Genomic DNA, 22384 nt, shown 5'->3' with positions numbered 1-22384 from the left:
TTTTAACCACACTCAGATACATTTCAGTGCTGTTAACTATGCTCACAATGTTGTGCTGCCATCAAAACCATCCATTACCAAAACATTTCCACAGCTCCAAATAGGAACCCGGTACATTCCCTAACCCCAAACTCCCTAACCCCACCCCACCCCATCCCATGGTAACCTATATTCTAGATTCTGACTCTGTGAGTTTGCTTATTCTAATTATTTCATACCAGTGACATCACACAATATTTGTTCCGGAAGTCTCTGAATGTTACCTCCACTGGCATCCTCTTGTCACTGACTAGATCACTTGAATGGTTCAGGAAGAGCCCGACCCATTTTGGAATGGCCATGACTTTATTCTTCTGCCCCTTTTCCCTTCTCTTCTTCTGGGACACCAATGACATGTGAATTCCTGCTTTTCATTTTGTCCTTAAGTTCCCAGAGACATTGTTCATATTCATCTGCTCTTTTCTCTATCTGTTCTTTTGTGTGTAGGTTTTCAGGTGCCTTGTTCTCCAGTTCCTGAGTGTTTTCTTCTGTCTCTTGAGATCTGCTTTGTATGTTTCCATTGTGTCTTTCATCTCGTGTTGTGCCTTTCATTTCCATAGTTTCTGCCAGTTGGTTTTTTGAACTCTCAATTTCTACCTTAAGTACGCCCAGTGTTGTCATTATACGGTTCATCTCTTTTGCCATATCTTCCCTAAACTTTTTGAATTGACCTAGTATTAGTTGTTTAAATTCCTGTATCTCAGTTGAAGTGTAAGTTTGTTCCTTTGACTGTGCCATAACTTCATTTGTCTTAGTGTAGGTTGTAGTTTTCTGTTGTCTAGGCATGGTTTCCTTGGTTACCCCAATCAGATTTTCCCAGACCAAAATGGGCTAAGGTCCCAGACGGAAGAACTATTCAGTATCCAGTTTCCATGAGGGTGTGTCTTAGAAAATTGGTACACCCTGTGAGGCCTCAGGTCACTGTTCTTTTCTGTTCAACAGGTGGTGCCTAACAGCCAGTAACTCCAGACTGGTGTAAAGAGGTGTGGCCCACTGCTGTTATCCCCCAGGTTCTGGGGTCTAGTTCTGAATGGAAAGAGGATAGTAGAGGTGGGTCCACCTCTTTACTCTTAGGGAAGATAGACCCCCTAGGGAGAGGTCATTAGCATTTGAATACTCTCTCTCTCTCTCTGCCTGTATCTGGGTCAGAGCACTGGGAACTGAAAATGGCTGAGGCTTTCTCCACTGAGCTGAAATGGGGACAGAAAGCCCCCTTCAGGGCCAGTCTGTGGCCACCCTCTGGCTCTCCAAGGTCAGTCTTCACCCAGAGCCTCTGTCTGCTTTTTGGGGATTCATAGCTTGTATCGAGCAGTCCACACTCATTAATTAAAACCCCAGCTGGAGCTCAGCTGAGCTGTATTCACTTGCTTGGAGAGAGCTGCTCTCTAGCACCATGAGGCTTTCCAGCTCGGGCCATGGGGGGAGGGGGCTCCTGGCTTGGATCTGCAGTTTTGGCTTACAGATTTTATGTTGCAATCTCGGGCATTCCTCCCAATTCAGGTTGGTGTATGATGGATGAGTGGATGGTCACATCTGTCCCCCCACAGTTATTCTGGATTATTTACTAGTTGTTCCTGGTTGTTTATTAGTTGTTCCAGGGGGACTAACTAGCTTCCACTCCTCTCTATGCTGCCATCTTGGTTCCCCTCTCTCTACCTTCTTTGACTCTTCCTCCTTCTTTGTGGAAGAAATGGAGATGTACTTATAGAGATAGCGGTGATGGTGGTGGATACATAAATATATGACTATACAGGGAACCATCGATTGTTTACTTAGGATGGAAAGTATGGTGGGTGAACAAAATCATCTCTGAAAAAAAAACAGATTGATGAAGAAACCTTGAGGGCATTATACTGCGTGAAGTAACACAGACACATAAGGACCCTGAAATATTTCAGGGTCTCACTGATATGAACTAATTATAATATGCAAACTCATAGACATGAAATATAAGTGACCAGAATATAAAACAAGATTGAAGAATGGGGAATGGTTGCTTATTATGAGCAGAATTTTCAACTAAGTTGAACTTAAGTGTTTGGAAATGGTCAGAGGTAACAGTAGCATGTTAATGTGAGAATAACTAACAGTGCTGAATGGTATGTGAATGTGGTGGAAAGGGGAAGCTTAGAGTCACATATGTCACCAGAAGGAAAGTTGGAGGTTAAAAGTTGGGACTGTATAAAACAGTGAATCTTGTGGTGGACAATCACCATGATTAACTGTACAAATATTAGAAATCTCTTCCATGAACTAGAACAAATGTATGACACTATAACTAGAAGTTAATAGTAGAGAAGTATATAGGGAAAATTATACTTATTGCAAACTATGTACTACAGTTAGTAGTATTTTAACATTCTTTCATCAATAGTAACAAATGTACTATACAAATACTATGAGTCAATAATGGAGGGGGGTGGTTAGGGGTATGGGAGGATTTCAGTTTTCTTTTTTTGTCTTTATTTCTTTTCTGGAGTAATGAAAATGTTCTAAAAATTGAAAAAGAAAATAATTGGGTGATGGATGCGAAGCTGTATGATGGTACCGCAGGCAACTGATTGTGTACTTTGGGTCTTTGGGTAATTGTATGGTATGTGAATAATCTCAAAAAATTTAAATTTTAAAAAAATTAGTTAAGAGGACTGACTAGAAATCAATGAGGTTAAGCTTTAAAAAGTGCCTTTCACCCTAACACACAGCAGAAATAGATACACTTTTGAAAAGGAGCTAGTATACTTGTACTCAGAATCAAGATAAACATCTATGGACAAGCAGTGGAACAGAAACAATAAGAGGGGCCTGAATCCACAAACCTACTGGACTCTATGTCCTGAAATCAGTAGAGGCATCTGGAGGGAGAAAAAGGGAAACCAAAAAAGGTCCTGCAGGAAGCAAGGGATGAGGGCCAAAGTTCCCAGTTTTGGGAGCTTCCCTGAATTAGAAAGAAGGCAGGCTAGATGAAGCTGTGACATTCCTGAGACATTCTCAAGCCTTGAGTCTGGACACGGCCTTGTGCCAGTGGTTGTGGTGAGGTAAAGAAAGTCATATGGATGTGCCCTGGGCCAGCGTGATGCCTGGCTCTGTGAGTTCTTCAGTATGGGAGAGACAGGAAGAGAAGCTCAAGACTTGATTTTGGACCTGTGGTCATTGCCCAGGGTGAAGGCAAATGTAAAAATGCTACACAGGAGTCGTAAGAACAGAGAATAAAAATAAACATATGACACTCAAGAATAATTTATCATCTAATACACAAAATGCTAAGAATAACAGCTACAATCAGATGATGAGTTCATTCCTGAGTAATCAATAGAGGAAACTGAAACTGCTTTGTAAATGTGCCTGAAATCCTCAAAGAAATGCAGGCTAGGATAAAATAGAAAGGAGAAAAAAAATGAGGATTATGAAACAAAAACTAGGAGATATATATATATCAAGAATAAGTAGGAGAACTTAAGATGGTGGCTAGGAGAAACAGGGCAAAAAAACACCTCCATGAAAAATACTAGATAAAAGCCAGAAAGTGACCCAGAACACCAGTTCCAGCGATGCACCAGCTGGGACTGTGCACTTGGTGAAACCGGGAGTCTGCATTCTGAAACGAGTGAGTAAGCCTGCTGAATATCCGGCAGCCATGCTGCGGTGTGGGAAAACCATGGGTTGGCATTTGGAGGCGGACTAGTTCTTTTTTAAAAAACCCAAAAGTGGCTGCAGATACTGCAGCAAGAACCGCACAGTGAAGCGCGACAGGAACGGGCTGTGTGAACGCCTCAATATCTGGTGTGGAAGATAGCCTTTCGTGCATCTGCTAATTGTCTCAGAGTGAGGAAGGCAGAGGGGAGCCAAAAGGGGAAAATAACCATGCCCCTTGAAGCCATCTTCCCGGCGGGCTGGGAACACTCCTGCCCGGCGCCGGTGCCACAGCCCAGAGCCGCGCCAAAAAAACCAGTGTGACAGGAACTGTTTCCAGCAACATGTGCACACGCCACAATATCGGGCATGGACAATAGCCTTTCGCGCACCCACAGCTAATTGTCCCGGAGCTGGGAAGGCAGAGCTGTGTGAAAAGAGCGAAATTAACACGCCCCATACAGCCATCCTTACAGCAGGCTGGTAACGCCCCTACACGGCCCAGCACCCCAGAACTTCCCTTGAGGGATGGCGTGCACTTGTGACGTAGCACAACCTTCCCTCAGCAGAGGCCCTAGAAGGGCACAGCTTGGAAGAGTGACCCACTCGGAAATCCCAGGGACCATACGCCCATAGTATATGAGGGGTGACAATGTGATTGGGAAAACCATATGGACCATACTCCCCTTTGTCTAGTTTATGGATGGATGAGTAGAAAAATGGAGGGAAGAAAAAAGGCACCCAGTGTTCTTTTTACTTTGGCTGTTCTTTTTCACTTTGGTTTTCATTCTTATTGTTTTTGAGTGTGCAGTAAAGAAAATGTCAAAAATTAGTTTGGTGATGAATGCACGACTATCTAGTGGAACTGTAAACAATTGAATGTATGCTTTGTTTTGCATGACTGCATGGTATGTGAATATATCTCAATAAAAATGAATTAAAAAAAGAATAAGTGGCTATGAGTAACTAATTACAAATCTTGGAATTGAAAAGTATAGCTACTGAAATTAAACTAAAAAAGTAAATAGATGGGGTTAATTTTAGACTTGCTGAAATCAAAGACAAGACTTTTTAAATTGGAAGATGCCACTGAGGAGGCAGCACTGACAGATTAAGAGATGGAAAATACAAATGAGAAATACAACAGACATATATAAATATATACATATTTATATATAGGCATATATATGTATATATAAATTTATACATATATTTATATATTTCCCAAAGTAGGAAATAGAAGGAATGACAGAGAAGAGACATTTGAAGAGACATTGACTAAAAACTTTTAAGAACTTACAGCACAAAGTTATCTGATACATTAAAATGAAATTTCAGAAAATCAAAGATAAAGATACAGTCTTAAAAGCTACTAGAGGGAAAAGACAAATTACCAATAAAAGAACAAAATTCAGACTAACAACATAATTTTACCAGCACAAGTGGTGCCCTATGTCTGTGAGCACAGCAGCAACCATCGAGGTGGGGAAGCCAAAGAGTTGAGAGTGGAGGGAAAAAAACAAAACTCTGTTGAATCCAATCTTATACTCAGCTAAACGATCATGCAAGACTGAAGGCAAAATAAAGACATATCAAAAATACATAAGCCATGAGACCATAGTAAAGAATGTAGAAGGATATAATTTAGCAAGAAGAAATACAATTTAAGAAGGAAGGGAGATATAATTTAAAAAAAAGAAGAAAAGAGAAAAGTTATCATATTATCTTGGTAACTAGTGAGCAGTTAATTACTGACCAGAAAAAATCCACAACTTTTTTTGTGTGTTACAGAACAGAAGATCCAAAATTCTACACAGTAATCACAAAAATGTTGGGGGTAGGGAAAGTCAAGAAACAGTAAAAGTAGATAGGGTCCTTGCCTTATTTTTGAGGATTAAGGCACAAAATTCTTTTATTATTGTTAGAAAACTATATAATTTATTTCTTTAAAATGTACTTCAAGAGAGAAAAAAACTACCACTTCCAAACAAAAATACAGGAAAAATTGTGTGTGTGGTGGTAGTGGTGCAGTGGGAAATCAGAGAAAATTTATCAACCTAACACAAAGCAGAAAAGGAGAAAAAATAAAAGAAGGAAGAAATAACACAGTATAGGGAAAACACAAAGTGATATGGTAGAAATTAGTCCATACATATCAATAATTACAATAAATGTAAAAGGGTTAGACTTGCCAATTAAAAGAATCTACCTTTAGATTTTTAAAAATCCAACCACATGCTATTTAAGAGACTCATGTAAACAAATCAATATAAAACATTTGAAAATAAAAGAAGGAAAAGATACACCAGACAAATGCCAACTAAAAGAAAACTGATGCAGCAATAGAACTAGAATAGAATTTAAGTCAGAAAGGGATTAAGAGGGACACTGCATTGCATATTGAAACAAAGGAATAATATAGCAAGAAGAAATGTAAGTCAAATTTATGTGCAGCTATCAACATAGGCTTGAAATACCTAAAACAAAATTAGCTGACAGAATTACTAGGAGAAATGGAAAAGTGGGAGATTTTGATAAAATTCTATTTGAAACTGCTGTATCAGACAAATAATTGGTAAGTCTGTATAAGATTTGAATACAATTAAATCTTGATCTAATATATACACATAGATAAACAGATACACACACACACACACATATACATATATATAGAGAGAGACTACTGCACTCAATAAAAAGAGAACATATATTCTTTTTAAGGGCATGTGGACTATTTACAAAAACTCACCACATGTTATGTACCAAGAAAAACAAATTTCAAAGACTATGTGTAATATAAACCATGTGCTCCAATCTCAATATAATTAAATGGAAAATTATGCATTAAAAGCCATAAAAGGGAAAAATGTTAAGAAATTAAAAATATATACCAATATAACAACTCATATGTTAAAGAAAAAATTAGAATACAGATTATCAAATATCTGTAACAATGACAAAGTCTTACAAATCAAAATGTGCAAGTTGCTGCTAATATGCACGCCAATGTTCACAGCAGCATTATTCACAATTGCCAAGAGATGGAAATAACCTAAATGTCCTTCAACAGATGAGTGGATAAATAAAATGTGGTATATACACACGATAGAATACTATGCGGCAGTAAGAAGGAACGATGTCGTGAAACATGACAACATGGATGAACCTTGAAGACATAATGCTGAGTGAAATAAGTCAGGCACAAAAAAGAGAAATATTATATGCTATCACTAATGTGAACACTTGAAAATGTGAAACAAATGGTTTATAATGTAGAATGTAGGGGAACTAGCGATAAAGAACAATTAATGAAGGGGGAACGATAACACAATAAGAACAGATAAGCTATCATGGGTCAATTTAACATTCTGGGAATGCCCAGGAATGACTATGGTTTGTTAATTTCTGGTGGGTATGGTAGGAACAAAGTTCACAGAAATGTTGCTATATTAGGTTATTTTCTTGGGGTAGAGTAGGAACATGTTGGAAGTAGTTATTTTAGGTTAGCTGTCTTTTTCTTACTCCCTTGTTATGGTTTGTTTGAAATGTTTTTTTATTGTATGTTTAAAAAAATTTTTTTTATATAGTTAACAGTTAATTTAAAAGAAAAGAGTTATTTAAAAAAACAAACACACAATGAAAAAAATGTGCAGAGCCCCCTTGAGGAGCTGGTGGAGAATGCAGGGGTGTTGGGCTTCTCCACCTTGATGGTTGCTGATGTGGTCACAGACATAGGGGACTGGTGGTTTGATGGGTTGAGCCCTCTACCATGGGACTTGCCTTTGGCAAGACTGTTGATACAAAGGAGAGGCTAGGCCTCCCTATAATTGTGCCTAAGAGCATTCTCCTGAGTGCCTCTTCGTTACTCAGATGTGGCCCTCTCTCTCTAGCTAAACCAACTTGAAGGGTGAAATCACTGCCTTCCCCACTACGTGAGATCTGACACCCAGGGGAGTAAATCTCCCTGGCAACGTGGAATATGACTCCCAGGGAGGAATCCAGACCTGGCATCGTGGGATGGAGAACATTTTCTTGATCAAAAGGGGGATGTGAAAGGAAATGAAATAAGCTTCAGGAGCACAGAGATCCCAAAAGGAGCCGAGAGGTCAGGCACTCTTACGCACAATATAGACAATCCTTTTTAGGTTCTAATGAATTGGAATATCTAGCAGTAAATACCTGAAATTATCAAACTACAACTCAGAACCCTTGAATATTGAAGATGATTGTATAAAAACGTAGCTTATGAGGGGTGACAATGTGATTAGGAAAGCCATATGGACCACACCCACACCCCTCTTTGTCCAGTGTGTGGATGGATGAGTAGAAAAATGAGGGGGGAGGGGGGAAGGCACCCAGTGTTCTTTTTTATTTTAATTGTTTTTTTTTTCACTTTAATTTTTATTCTTATTATTTTTGTGTGTGGCAATGAAAATGTTCAAAAATTAATTTTGGTGATGAATGTACAACTATATAATGGTGCTGTGAACAACTGAGTGTATGTTTTGTATGACTGCATGGTATGTGAATATATCTCAATAAAACTGAATTAAAGAAAGGTGCTGCTAATATGTTGCATAGAGAGAATACTAATAATTTTAAATGCACTGTTAAGCTAAGATTGAAAATATATTTTAAACACTGTAATTTAAGTGCTTGAAAATAAAATAAAACTTAAGAAAATAAGCAGAAAGAAATGATAAATCTAAGAGCAGAAATTAATGTTTGAACATTTTAAAATCATAAGCAAATACTCTAAATAATAACTTTTCAAATAAAAGAGCAGGATGGATTTCTTAAACCACACCTAAACATCAGAGAGAAGGAAGGAAGAGAATCATAAAGTTGAAATCATTAAAATTAAAAACAACTTTGAAAAACAAAACCCCATTATAAACAAAGGATTAGTACCGACAAGGTATAAAGAACATCTATAAAGCAACAAGCAAATGACCATCAAGGTAAAAACGTACAAAGGCCATGCACAATAAGTACTGACAGAAGAGGATACACAAATGAAAAATTTCAATCTCAATAGTAACAAGGGAAATACAAGTTAAAATGATAATGAGATATCATTTCATGCTCTTAGGACTGGCAAAAACTTAATTCCGACCATACCAAGTTCTAGCCTACTAGAGAAAGAGATAGTCAAGCACCCCTGCAAGAACAGAATCACTTTGGAGAGAAATTTGACAATATCCAATGAAGTTGAAAATGAACCTGACTTGAGACCCAGCAATTCCACTTTAGAGATATACCCTAGAAGAACTCTTACATATGTAAACAAGGAGACATACTCTGTTCACTGCAGCATCACTGTAATAACCTAATTGTTAATTAGTAGTCAAAGATATAAAACACACACTGGTCAATGGAATACACACAGCCTCTAAAATGAATCAAGTAGATTTAAATGTATTAACATGGACAGATGTCAGAAACATAATCTTGAGCCCCAAAAAAACAACTGCAGAATGTTACATGCAGTGATACGATATACATACATTTTAAAAGCAACAACATGTCACTATATGGTATTTATGAGTGCATTTATATGTAATAAAACATTAACAACATGGCTTGGATACACACCAAATTCTTGATACAGTTGCCTTTGGGGAGAGAAGAAGGAAATGGTACTACTGCAAGGAGAACACATGGGACTCCAACTTAACATTAGTATTCAATTTCTTTAAGAAAAGGATCTGGGATAATTGTCAAAAAAGATAAACATTTGTTACTTTTTAGTGACAAATATATTATCTCTTCAATTTTTCTGTATTAAAACATGTTAAATATACACAGTTCCTGACCTCTAGAATCAAATATATCTGTGGTGGAACAGAAAGGGTAGTGAACTAAAATTTAGAAATTCTGAGTTATAGTAGAGGGCCTGCCACTTGTTATTGTGTAATCTCAACCCAGAGAATGTTAGCTCATCTGCAAAAAGGGGGACACTGAATTCTAAAAGGGAGTGGGTATGTTTTGAGGACACAAAAATTGCTCTGGCATAAAACATATTCAACACAAGAGTTTAGATATGAGTGAAAAATCAAATACTATATTGTAAATATGTCTTAGCAAATAAAGCTACTATTTTGCAAAACCCATTAGAAATAGAAAAAAATGTTAAGAGGTAGCTGCAGTTGGTCTCTGATTCATGCCCTTTCTTCCCTTCCTTTTTCCTTGTATCATTTCCTGCCATGGAAGTAACGATTTGGTCCAAGAAGAATGCTAAGCTGCCTGTTGAAGGCCAAGAAACACTTCATTATAACTTCTCTTCCTACATATAACAGGGTATGATATCTTAATAACATCATCTGTCAATAATGCAGAATTATTGTTTATCCAGAGAAATTTACCTAATATGGTAAATTCCCCAAAGGGAGGGCTAAGTTCCAGATATACAGTGTGAGCTTCAAGTATTTACAGATGACATAGTGTAGGAGGCACAGGTATAGTTTTCAACAGACCAGTTGCTAAAATAAGTTTCAAATGAGCTCCCTGGTAATGGCCAAAATTTTTCACACTTCTAAAACGGATATATCGGGCCTGGCTCCCAAAATCTCCCTGGATGTGAAGTGCCTGCCTGCCAAACTCCTTCTAGGTTTATCCATTTATTTTGTTAGAATTGGGGCATAACTTGCATTTGAAATCTGTTTTAAGGGATGTAGTAGTGAAGATTTTTACACACATTTACATATGTGGACTGAATGCTTTGTTACATGCTATTACAAAGGATCAAATAAAGTGGGAAAGTGTAATGTTATTTCAGATGTACAACTGAAAGAATTATTATTGGTTCACAGATGGCATGATGGAGCTGATTCGCACATGTATATTTTAACACTTGTCTAAATAAAACCAAGAGCATCAGATCCTTTTGTCTGTTTCAGAAATGTTCTTCTCTCTCTTCTCCTGCCCTTTTAGCAAAACTTGCTTTTTCTAGATGTGGATATCTTTAAGAGTCTTTTCATCATTTCCAAGTTCATTTTAATAAACACCAATTAGGTCAATCTAGGTAGCAGCTAGCGGAAAAGAGTATGGGTCTGAAGTCAAGTCACCTGGTTTTGAAACCAGGCTCTGCCGCTTCTAGTTGTAGCAATTTACTTAACCTGTTTGTACCTCCGTTTCTACCTTGGTAAAACAGGCGTCATTAACAGTATTTTCCCCACTGGCTGCAGTAAATGAAATCCTGTATACAAAGTGGCAAACAGAACTAAATCAATGTTAATCATAATGAATGGCATCATAACACCACCATCATCATCAAGCCTCTGCTAGGTACTTGGAATTCAAAACAGAGACCCTGTGGGTTAAGGAAGACAGACATATAACAAAAAATACGGAACAAGGACCCCCATTTAAATGAGGTAATAACCCAATGGCTTAGTGTCTGAAGGAGATGTGAAAGCCAGATAACTACCTTGATGTCAAATCACTGTGTATGGCTAAGACAAGCAAACGAGAAAATGAACATTTAGGAAGAACCATGCTTGAATGAGGCATCAGCATTTCTGTTTTCTGGACCACAGAATACAGACCACAGAGGCTGAAGGCCACAGTGAAAAGGTCTTAACGCCAGCTGAATCCAAGGTGGCACTAACATCTGTATGGAAGGCTTTGAGTTAACTGTACATTAGAAGGAATTAGAGCCGAGAGGAAAATGAAAAGGATTCCAGGCAGTGCTGTCACATTCCCATTTTCATCCCTGCTGCTCACCCAGAGAGACGGAATCTATCTTCTAGGGAGAGCCCTCTGTGTACAAGCCACACTGCTGCCAAAAGAGCCCTTCCACACTCCGTTCTCATATTCTGATATTTATTTTTACTCCTCCAAACCAGAGGTGACTTACTCTAGTGTTTGGAGTCCTTCAGCTTCAATGTAAATAAGTCAGCCCTTTGGGAACCTGTAGGGGAGGCTGATAATTCAGGCTTTCCAAAGCAAAGGAGAACTCTCATCCCAGACCACTCTTTCCACCCCCCTGCCTGCTGACAAACAGATGTTTCTTGCTAAGAGAGAGTCTCTTCACGGTGGTTGCCGTGACATGAACCCTTGCACAGGGCTTGGGGTGTAGACGGGTGCCGCGTCGGGGCAGGGCTGACCTTTACAGACAGCTACAGAAGGAGAAAGAATGAGCCCTCCTGGTACGGCATCCAGCAAGAAAAGAGAAGAAAAATTCCTAGCAACTGAATCTGTAGTAATAACAAAAGAAGTAAAGAATGCATTCTTGGCCCTACTTATTTCTGAGTAAGCTAGAAATTAAAGGCAATAAATATTTGATCACCACTGACCTAGGTCCTGAGCTACAGGCTTGGTTTGGAAACAAAGAACTATTAATTGAAATTTTCCCCTAATGCTTAGTAATTGCTGTAGGAATGAGTTTGAAGGTTCAGTACTGTACCTCAAGTTGAAATTTAATCAATGGTATTTCCATTTCTTTATACTGTAATTAATTTCTAAATTGGCATAATTCAATTTCCTTAATATGAACACATAAAGTATTAGGAAATCCAACAAAAGTCCCAGTTGAACTGTGAAAGGAGTTTAATTGTCACCTCTGAGAACTACAGTTGAACTCTTTTATGCTGTAAAGGCTATCAACTCAATAAACACCAGTTTTCCAAAAGAGAGTTGAAAGAAAAAATGTTCTACAGTAGATCACTCATGCAACACTTTTGGCTCCCAGGAATTCTAGCTCATTGATTAAGACGACATTAAGGAATAAACGGAATCATAAAACTCCTGTGGAAAAGGAAAAGTCCCTTTTTAATAAACCAGCTGGATCATTCAATATATGCACTATCTTAATTAAAAAACAGTAGATCCTTGATGTGCTTTTTGTTTTTAAAAATGTAACCAGAAGTTGCCATAAACAGTGAAATCTAGAGGCACTGGAGAATGGAAAGGAGTGGCAACAACAAGAGTTGTTGCCTTAGTATTTAAGCCTTCTTGTGGCCTCCACCATCAGTTTGCACCATCTCCCTCCTCTGTAATCCACTGAGATCCACCCGCCCACCCCGCATTTCTCTGGACACACCTGCTGACTCTTTTCTTCTCCAACCAGCAACTCTGCACATGAAATATACATCAGGAAGCAAAACTCCCTAAGCAATACACACCATGCTTTCTACCAAACACAGCAACTAAATAATGGGATAAAGATTAGCAAAAGCAACTTTTATATAGGACTTTTCTTTAAACATTATTAACCATTATTCTTCACACAAGATCCACACAGCAGTGGAGCTAGACTAGGGTTGTGTCAGGACCTTATGTTAAAAAGAGCAGCGACTGTACATGGAAATAGCTGCCTTTACATGGAATAATGGTAAGTGATAACAGGAAAATAATGACAAATGGTTGCTAATTGGACCAATGTCTCTGATAAGCTGCCACAAGTGAGCAGAAAACTATTATCCTATTTCTTCTGATAGTGACTTTTCTAAAATTAATAATGTATTTGATTCTTCATAAATATTTGACAAATGCTGAAACTAAATGTTAGCTCTCATTCAAATGCCAATAATTTGGGGATAGGAGGAGGTCTATTCCATTTAAAATTTTATATTTAAACTTAGAAAATTATTTCTAAAATCAAGAATACTTTCAATTACTGGCTTGTAAATTCTTCAGTTATGCAAAAAACTAAATCATCTCTGTTCTTAGGCAAACAAAATTAGCTTATGGAAGACTAGCAGGTCTAATGTCATTATGACATACACTTTTAGATTCATTTCTAGCACCATCTTTGCTTTGCTATTTTCTTTCACTTCTACTTTTGGCAAATACAATCTTGTTGTATTTCATACATCCTTTTAAACTACCTTAAAATATTCCTGGAAGGAAGAGTGAATAAAAATAAACACACTAACAACTTTTGTAGCCAAAGGGATTAAAATTACATAAAAGGAAGCACTTTCAGCTCTTGGAGGAAGAGGATGGGTTTAGGCACAGTTCAGTGAGATCTTGCTGATCTCTGAAGCATCTTCCTGAATTGAGTACATAAAATGCATTTACTTGTTTATAAAAGACATGCATACTGTGTTTCTTAATCAATAAAAGTATTGCAATAAAAAGATTCTAGGGATGGGAACAACAGGGTTTAGTGCAGTTTAACCGTGCTAATCTCTGCTTCTGGTGATCATTTTCAAAGACATTGCAAAAAATACCCCATGCCCATACAAGATCTTCCAAAGCTGCATTTTCATCAGATGACGGCCCCACATCTACTCACCATGCGTGCCCGAAATGAAGCAGGGATGAAGGACTGGTTAGATAGACTGAGAAGCCTGGAGGAGTCCTTTAGGACGTAGATAAAGCCAAAGTCAATTCTAGCGGGATGCACATAGATGACTGGGCCTTCTCCTATGCTCTTTAAGTGACATGCCTGCATCCCAAGAGAAGGAGAAAAAGGACAGGAGTAGGTGAAAATGCCTGGCCTTTAAATCTGTTAAAACAGAAGCTTTTAGACACTCTTTTAATAAAAAGCAGGGGCATAAAAGGGTGATCATTAGAATTTGATGATGAGCACCAGTTCATTAAACTCTAAGCGATCAAAGTCACCTCAAGCAACTGTAAATTGCCATTGCCCTGCTTCCAAGTAAACCAGAGGTCTAGAGATATCTGTATTGTTGGGCAAACTCCTTCAAGATTCAAGATTCATCCTTCAATTCAGCTCAAGCAGCAGACAGCCTTGCACATCTCCCTCTTCTCATGCTTGGAGACAGACTACTTGTCTTAACCATCTAGGTTGGTTAATTTAGGCTTTAAGTCCAGTCAGTATACAGGAAAAGAGATCCAGTGAGCAGTCAAATGAAACAGTTCTCAGAGACCACATAATACAAACTAGCGGGACTTAAAGCTAGCTTTGCATCAGAAACACCCAAGGAGGTTGTTAAATATAAAGATGTCCTGACCCCTTCCCCTCAAAGATTCTAATATGATAGATCTGAAGCTGGAGAGGAATCAGAGAGGTGTGTGTGTGTGACTGTATGTGTGTGTGTGTGTGTGTGTGTGTGTGTGAATGTGTGTGAGTATAAAACTTGGATAATGAGCCAGGTTTAAGAACCATTGTATAAAAGACTACTAAAATTTTATACATTTCAGCAAATAAATTCCCTAAATAACAGAATGAAAATGTAAAACTCTAGAATTTCAAAGAACTAGAGGATATGCAAATATGGCATGTTCCTTAAATGAGGAATCTTGGTATGCTTGACAAGAAGTACAGCAATTTCAAATGCAATTCTAAAAATCTGGCTCTTACTATAGGTGGATCCGGGCTCCCAAAGGTTGAGATGTAAACTGTGGACCTGTGCTCTCCAGTGACTTGGGTCTCCAGGGCCAGAGGAATGTCCACGGTGCTGCGGGGAGGGATGATCCCATGGGGGATGGGGCTACAAAGCAGCACAGGAGCATCATCCTCACATACCTGGTGGAAGGGACGAGCCAACAGGAGAATTAGTCCCACAGCACAGTACAAAATAAGTATATTAAATTATTTTGAACAGGAGACCCTGGAAACTCTTTAGAACCGTATCATCACTCAAGCCAGAAAAATGGGGATGAGCACCCCAACTCAGCCACAAGGAAGTTGGTTTAAATGGAGTATGTGTAAAAGCCAAAAAATCCAAAATTCACAATATAACAAGATGCAGAAATTATCCAAAATATGAATTAGTTCAAGACAATAGTGTCCCATTGCCAAATTCCTTAACTTGACCCTCCCGCCTTCACATTATATTTCCCACAACTGCATCCTTTGCATGTCATCGATAGAGGCCACTTTTGTTTCCTGAACACACCATACTGTTTCCCACTCCCACCCTTGGCATGTGGGGTACCCTTCCTGGCGTGCCCCATCCCTTCGACCTACCTGGGACACTCATCCTTGATATCCACTCTCCCCTCCTCCCCTGTATCCCCAGTGTTCTATGGTGGGGGCTTCCCTCCTTCCCCACAGAGTAGCCTGTGCAGTCCTTCCCCGTAGCATGCACCAGACGGCCTGGTAACAATCTACTTATCCATTTGCTTCATGGACTTTAAACTTCTTAGGGCATGGACTGGGCATCTCCTCTCTACATGCCCATTTCCTGGGTAAAGCATATGACCAATACATTTTTTTTTTTAATGAGGAAATGAATGAATGAATTAATATAGTTCAGTGTTTACCAACGTATGTTCCACAGAACCCTGTTCTGCAATATACTATTAGCTTTTTTGCAACAACAAATAAATAAAAGTCCCATAGTCAAATAAATTTGGGTCATCCTAGGAAACACTTCTCAGCACCTCAGCTCCTCTAGAGGATAGAGTCTGCAGGGCCTCCCCTGTCATGGGGCACCCCATGGTCTCTCAGCCCCTGGGCTGGCCTAACATCATCTGATCAACCTCCCTGGTTAACAGTTTCCTGCCGAGCCTGATCAGAGCACTGAAGCAAAAGGAAAAACATCAGTAACACCAATCCTGTCTTTATTTAAAGTTCTGACATTCTTTTCATCGATGATTCTTTTGTTTTAATTTGATTTCTTAAATATTGCATGGACATATTATTTATCTTCATTACTGAATTTTTTGGCTCTCCCTTCAATTTCATCCCAAGGCAGGTTCCTCACCCTATTGCCTGCCCAGCTGCGCAGGAACTGCTTCCCCAACACCCCGGATGCAAGCTCTACTCTGAGTTCTGAAGAGGATCATGTACTGTGCAGGGCCAGCCGGCTCTGGGGTAAGTGTCTGAGAGACAGAAGTTGCCTCCTATCTCTCTCAGGGAAACTCACAGAATACTTCTAATTCCCTCCTCCACACAACAGCCCTTTCAATAGTGGAAGGTAGTGATCTTGTCCTAACTAAACCTCCTGTGTTCCAGATAAACACCGGTGTTTGCTTCTCATATGACTTGGATTTCCAGATGAATGGATTGCCATTCAGGTTAGTCTGGACATTATTCACTTTTTTTTTTCAAGTTCTCATTAAAAAATACAATGACAACATCTAAAGGTAAAATTCTGACTGTGCTTTGACTGTTGACCACCTCCTACCTTTAGCTGAATCCTACGTTTCTATAATGCAGCCTAAACTGGCATTGGTCCTGTAGCCCCCATGCTGCTCTTTTAACTCACTGAATTTGTAGCCGCGTAAAACCCTCATTTGATTTTTTTGCATGAATTTCTATTAGTGCATTGTACATGTGTAACTGAGTTTTCAAACAAAATTCAGTCTTGGTAAACTGCATCTCATTAATAATCCTTCCATTACTCAGTGAGGTCTGTTTAGATTTTTAAAGTCTTTTATCCTTGCCTGTTTAAGTTTTTAGTCTCCTCGTCTACCTGGGTTTAGTGGCATGTAGACAGATAAATTTTACAAAACATTAAGATACAATTCCTCCTTCCTCATGCCTAAATTATATCTCTAGCCTTCTGATAACACAAGTCACTTAAAAATATTACATTATTGCATCTTAGCAATGCTGTTTAAGTCACAGCCATGGACATAAATGAAACCTTCTAGCTCTGCTTCATTTGTCATGCCTGGTTAATTCAGAGGCATTATTTGCAGGTGCAACTTTTGCATGTTGGCTTGATTGGTCCTTTCACTTCTTTATCAAGGGCAATTTCCCTGGGAAATTAACAACCCTTTGCACCTGCAGCTGCTCACTCATGCAGATGGCAGTCCAGCTGTGGTTTTATAACACCATCCCAGATTATCTGAAGATTAAAAATCAGAATTACATAAGGTCATGTGTTTGGCAATATAGATCTTTAGAAAAGTTTCTTTCTCATCGAGGGACTCCAATAGAAGAAAAATTAACATCTGAAGAATGATAAAGTAACTCACCTGAGGCAGGACCTCATAGCATCCTGGGAGGTCACAACTATTGACAAGCTTGATTGCTTTCTTGTATGGGTACTTCAGGAAGCAGCGCCCAAAGTCCACCTCTGTACTAACCATGTGGAGGGTAGGTACAACACACCTGCTCACAGGAGCCCATTAAACAATTCAAAAGGATAGAGAGCTTGTTAGCATAGCGAATGCAGAGTCCCAAGTTAAACACATTTGTCATTGTCACATAGTAGTTTTTCTCTAATAACTACATTAATCATTTCTAAATTTTCTCTCCTGTCATCCCTCTCCCCTAGTCCCTAGTCACCACTTTTTAATCAGGAAAGTTCTAGAGTAAGACTCTGTAAACAGCTGTCTTCTGTGGGTAATGCTAACATTTCCATTGTTTTTTCATATTTGGCCTTCCTTTGGCAAGGGGACCCCATGGTGCAAGTTCCTTAGGGTGTCAGCTGTTTCCATGTCAAGCAGGGCTGACATCACCTGCATGGGGTCCTAAGTAGCTGTGACACTTTGGACTGCTCAGAAAATTCTCCAAGGACTATCAACCACTTGCACCATCTAAATAACAGTAATAATTCTAATTCCTATGCAGAACAGCTGCCTTAGATGAGCAGGCTCAGGCAGCTGCTCACCCCAGAACTGCCAGTGTGACAGTTTCTCAATATGGAGGGAGTGTGGTGGGAGGAGAGGGAGAGGGAGTTGTTTGTAGGGAAGGGAGCAAAATTGAAGCCCTGTGTTTGCAGTCGGTTTATTATTAGGTGTCTGGGGTTTTATTTCATGTCTGTGACTCTTGATATTTAACTTGCCCTACTGCATTTTGTGATAAAGTACAATGGTTAAGAGCACTGGCTTTTGAATCAGACAAGGCCAGGTTCAAATGTTGACCTTGCCAAGCACAATCTCTGTGGCCTTAGGCAAGTTACTTTCCCTCTCTGAATCCCATTTTCCTCACAGGTAAAATGAAGGTAATAACAAATTCTTCTTAGGGTTTTTGTGGGAAAGAAAAGAGATAATGTAAGCAAAGGGAGAGGTACAACACCATCTTCAGTGCTCGGTAGTAGGAGGTGGTCAGCCCATGGTAGAGGGCATGGCAAGCAGTTACTGCTGACTCTCTGGGGGAGTTTCTGAGGGTGCAAATTCTTAAAGCAACTCCATTGAAAGTCAGGGAGCAGTTCCTACAGATCACACAAAGGTAATGACCTGGGAGAGTCTCTCTTTAACTGCAAAGCTTGTGTTTAGCACGGGATGAAGTATCCACTTTTAGCTGGAATGGAAATCATCAGTTGGTCCAGTGACTTTCTTAAAGCTACTCTTTCATGGCCTGAAGTGCTGTGGCTGAGAGGGCTTATAATGTTTGCCCTGGGTCACAGAGTATATGTTCGTAGGAAACTCATAGATCTTAAGACATAAGACTTTTATTTTATTTATTTATTTTTTATCTTTTTTTTTTTTTAAATTCAGGATTTCCTGTTGCTACTTGCAGGGAAAAGGGTCTGGAAAATGTTTAAATTAGCCCATGTAGAGAAGAAATGCAAGACTAGAGAAAAGGGCAAACCTGGGGCATGGAGAAGACCAGATGAAAGACTGCTGTTTTTAAACAGAAAAATAATTATCTGGGTCTTTGGAAGTAACATATCCAGAAGAGAGAAGGCAATGGGTTCCCTGGAGGGAACTCTAATTAAAGTTCTTTTGAAAATATCCAAGCTCAAGACACATGAAATGGTGCCAGTTATTATCTCCCCACCAGCCAGTGCAACTGCACCTTCAAGATACATCTTCCTAATATTCATGAGAGAGCTAAACTAGGGTTGGCATCATTACCAGAGTTTCATTAAGTCATTTTCTCTACTGCCTATAGACAGAATTTTCATCCATACATTTTAAAGTTCCAGATCTGGACCATGTTTTCTTTGGGAAGAGTGTGGCCCTGTGATTTTTTTTAGGATCACTGTCGTCATCAGTAGTATTAGTATTAGTATTAGTAGTTAGTCTACCACTATGAGAAAGACTAACTTGGCCAAGGAGAGACAGTCAATAAATAGCACAGCCAGGACGTTAACCTGACTCCAAAGCATATTGGTGCCTTTATATAAAAAAAAGAGGAATTGGTGATGGCTCTGAGGAGTTTATATTGTTAGGTATGAGGCTCATTTTGGGAGCCAACTCATTGCTTGCAATTCAAATCTTAGTAACAGTGTCCTGGAGCAGGGATCCTTTGCTACGTGGATCTTCTACTACAGGAATTGAGAGTACCACTCCTACTGCTGCAAAAATTTAAAGATAAAACTAAAAACCAGCAACTGTTCACTTCCTCCTGCTAAAACCTTTTCTGTTTTATACTTTGAAAGTCAGACACATTAAAAAGCACTAATTGACTGTACAACTAGGTGATGATATCGTGAGACATTAATTATACACTTTGGATAGAGTATGTGGTATGTGAATATATTTCAATAAAACTTACAATTAAAATTAATTTTTTTCAAAAAGAAAAAAAAAAGCACTATTATTCTTAACACTGCAAAACACACACATCACTTCTCTTATCTCTACCAAAGGTGCTTTAGAAATATTTACTGATTTAAAGCTTTATCTTTTGAATATCAGATTTAACTTCTGTTCCCAGGAAGGCAGAACAAATCCCATGTGCAGTGGCTGGCAGCCAGACAGCCTTCTGGAGAGGCAGCACACCACCAGCAGCTCAGGGGGACTCCCTAAGAGAGAGCAGATGAGGCCGATACCTCGCTGTGATTAAGAGTGCCAGCACTTCTTCTCCAATGCCCTCCACGTCGACCACCAGAGCCAGCTCATAATTCTGCACAGTGTTGGAGCATAAGGTCACCTGGAGAGAAAAAGGTGCAAAGTTGTTCTTCTAAAAAGTCAGCTCTCTCTTGCACGCAGGGGAGAAAAGAGACACGGGAAGAACTCCACTGATTAGTGTGACTTCTGAGTGCTTTACTGGACGTACGGCATTCCACATTTTTAGTAGAACAAGTTACATTTTGGGATCAGGACATGCTGAGTTTCCTCAAAGGCCAGGTTAGAAACCAAATGGTTCTTAGTACAAAAGGTTTGCTTATTTCAGAGGAGCTTGTATCAAAGAGGCCATGGATGTGCATAAGAGGAAAAAGTGACCATGGAGGATGAGCAATATTAACGAACTTAATTATTGCAATTGAAATAGTTTCTTACAGCTCCAGGCTGTATGAATTACGAAAATTCAATATGCTGATAGAACACTACAGCTAAATTTCTCTAATAGCAAAACAAATGAACATATTCATATCACTTCCAGAAGCCAGATGAGAAATCAATTGATAACCTTTGCTTTACCCCAAAGCTTGCCTCCCCCCAAATATTCATTATTAGAGTAGAAAATAGGAAGCTCCCTAGTAAGGTTTCACTCTAAGGACAACACCTGGGCAGAATATTTTACCCTATGTTTTTATTTGCTGCTGTGCAACTTTACATTCAGTTTTTGAAAGCCTTGCTAAAAATTTTAATTGTTTTAAAATGATTTGTACCAGAAGAAATGCTTGTAATTCCAGGAAACAGCTTCTGGCATGTGATAAGGCTTTTCTACCTATAAATTATGTATCAGATGCTAATTAAAATTTTTCAGGTTGCAATGGGAATCACTGGATGCAAATTTGTGTCCATATAGACCTGCTTAAAGTGTAGATCAGGAAGGAAAACAGAAGCATACAGAAAGTTTTTCCAAATATAAAGGAAAAATTTAGTGAAGCTGGAGTCATTGATTTGGAAAGAAAACTTGTCAGATTTGCAAAGAAGCAGCTGCACTAGTGTGCAGAGATTCTTAATGTGACTGTAACTCCTTGTTTTTATTTCTGGGCTCTGGCTGGAAGGTAGAAGAGCAAGCGGCTCTGGCTGAAGGCTGTTAGAAAGATGCTAATTTTTTGTACACCCTTCTACAAGTCTCTCTATCCTATGTTGGAGAGCCTAAAAAAAGGAGCAATAGGTAAATGTAGGTAGAACATTACTAAGTAATAAATAAATAAGTCCACTGCAGCAGCAGCACTTCTCAGTAGGAAAGCCACAGTTAGTAATTCTAAATTATAATGATTTATGATAGCAAACCTCACTGGACCTGTGGAAAAGCCCATGGAATTGCTGGGAACTCCCAGAAGAGATTTAGGATGAATGAATTCTTGGTGAGATTTTATGAAGCATTTAAGACAAATTTTGGGGATAAACCAATAGCTGGCTTAAATGCACAATGACAATGACTAAAGAGAAAATTACCAGCCTTAACTATGTATTCTTATCTGTTTTCTTTCCCCAGAAAGTATTAAATTGTTTCAGTTAAGTAGCCTTCAATATTGCTAGACCTAACTGTTTGAAGCAGCAAAAATAAGTGAGGGAAGACAGCTAATGCCTTTTGCAGTTAACCATGAAATAATTCTGTTGGTGGCCCCATGAGGCCATAACCAAAACACCACACAGCTCTGATTTGAGACAAAGCTAAGAAGGGCAAATAAATAGTTTTCTCATTGCTATTCCTGCAGACCTAAATTCAAGTATGGTTAGCAATATGATATCCACATTCGCCATGAAGTTCAGATTCACATAAAAAAAATCTGAATAAGCTGGATACCATCTAGTAATCTAAATCAGGATTTTTTATTGGTATAAAGGTTTTGAGTCTGAAAGAAAGGAAAACCTAATTATCAATGAGTTCTTAAATTCTTTTTATATTAGTGCCGATGGGTGTACTATCTGTATAGAACAGTGGTTTCACTAGAAATACCTAGAATCCACTGTTCTGGTGAAGGCAATGCATTTAGGCTGATGTAAATCCACTGGAGCAGCGTGAATTCCTTTGCCCAATGCATTTATATCTGGTTTCTTT

At 38.8% G+C, this 22384-nt stretch overlaps 1 protein-coding gene across 11 annotated transcripts in view; it reads right to left on the bottom strand.

Moving 5' to 3' along the window:
• Positions 1 to 22384, bottom strand: part of HYDIN (HYDIN axonemal central pair apparatus protein) — a 534664-nt gene that overhangs the window by 244321 nt on the left and 267959 nt on the right. For all 11 annotated transcript variants that reach the window (XM_037815908.1, XM_037815907.1, XM_037815906.1 and 8 more), the window contains 4 exons: positions 20256 to 20356; positions 17509 to 17644; positions 14942 to 15106; positions 13910 to 14062 (listed from right to left, as the gene is read on the bottom strand). In XM_037815908.1, the coding sequence (XP_037671836.1) occupies positions 13910 to 14062; positions 14942 to 15106; positions 17509 to 17644; positions 20256 to 20356 (555 nt within the window). The remainder of the gene's footprint in view (positions 1 to 13909; positions 14063 to 14941; positions 15107 to 17508; positions 17645 to 20255; positions 20357 to 22384) is intronic.

Source organism: Choloepus didactylus, chromosome 22, assembly GCF_015220235.1.
Source record: "Choloepus didactylus isolate mChoDid1 chromosome 22, mChoDid1.pri, whole genome shotgun sequence".
NCBI lineage: Eukaryota > Metazoa > Chordata > Mammalia > Pilosa > Megalonychidae > Choloepus > Choloepus didactylus.
This window is presented reverse-complemented; position numbering and strand designations above follow the sequence as displayed.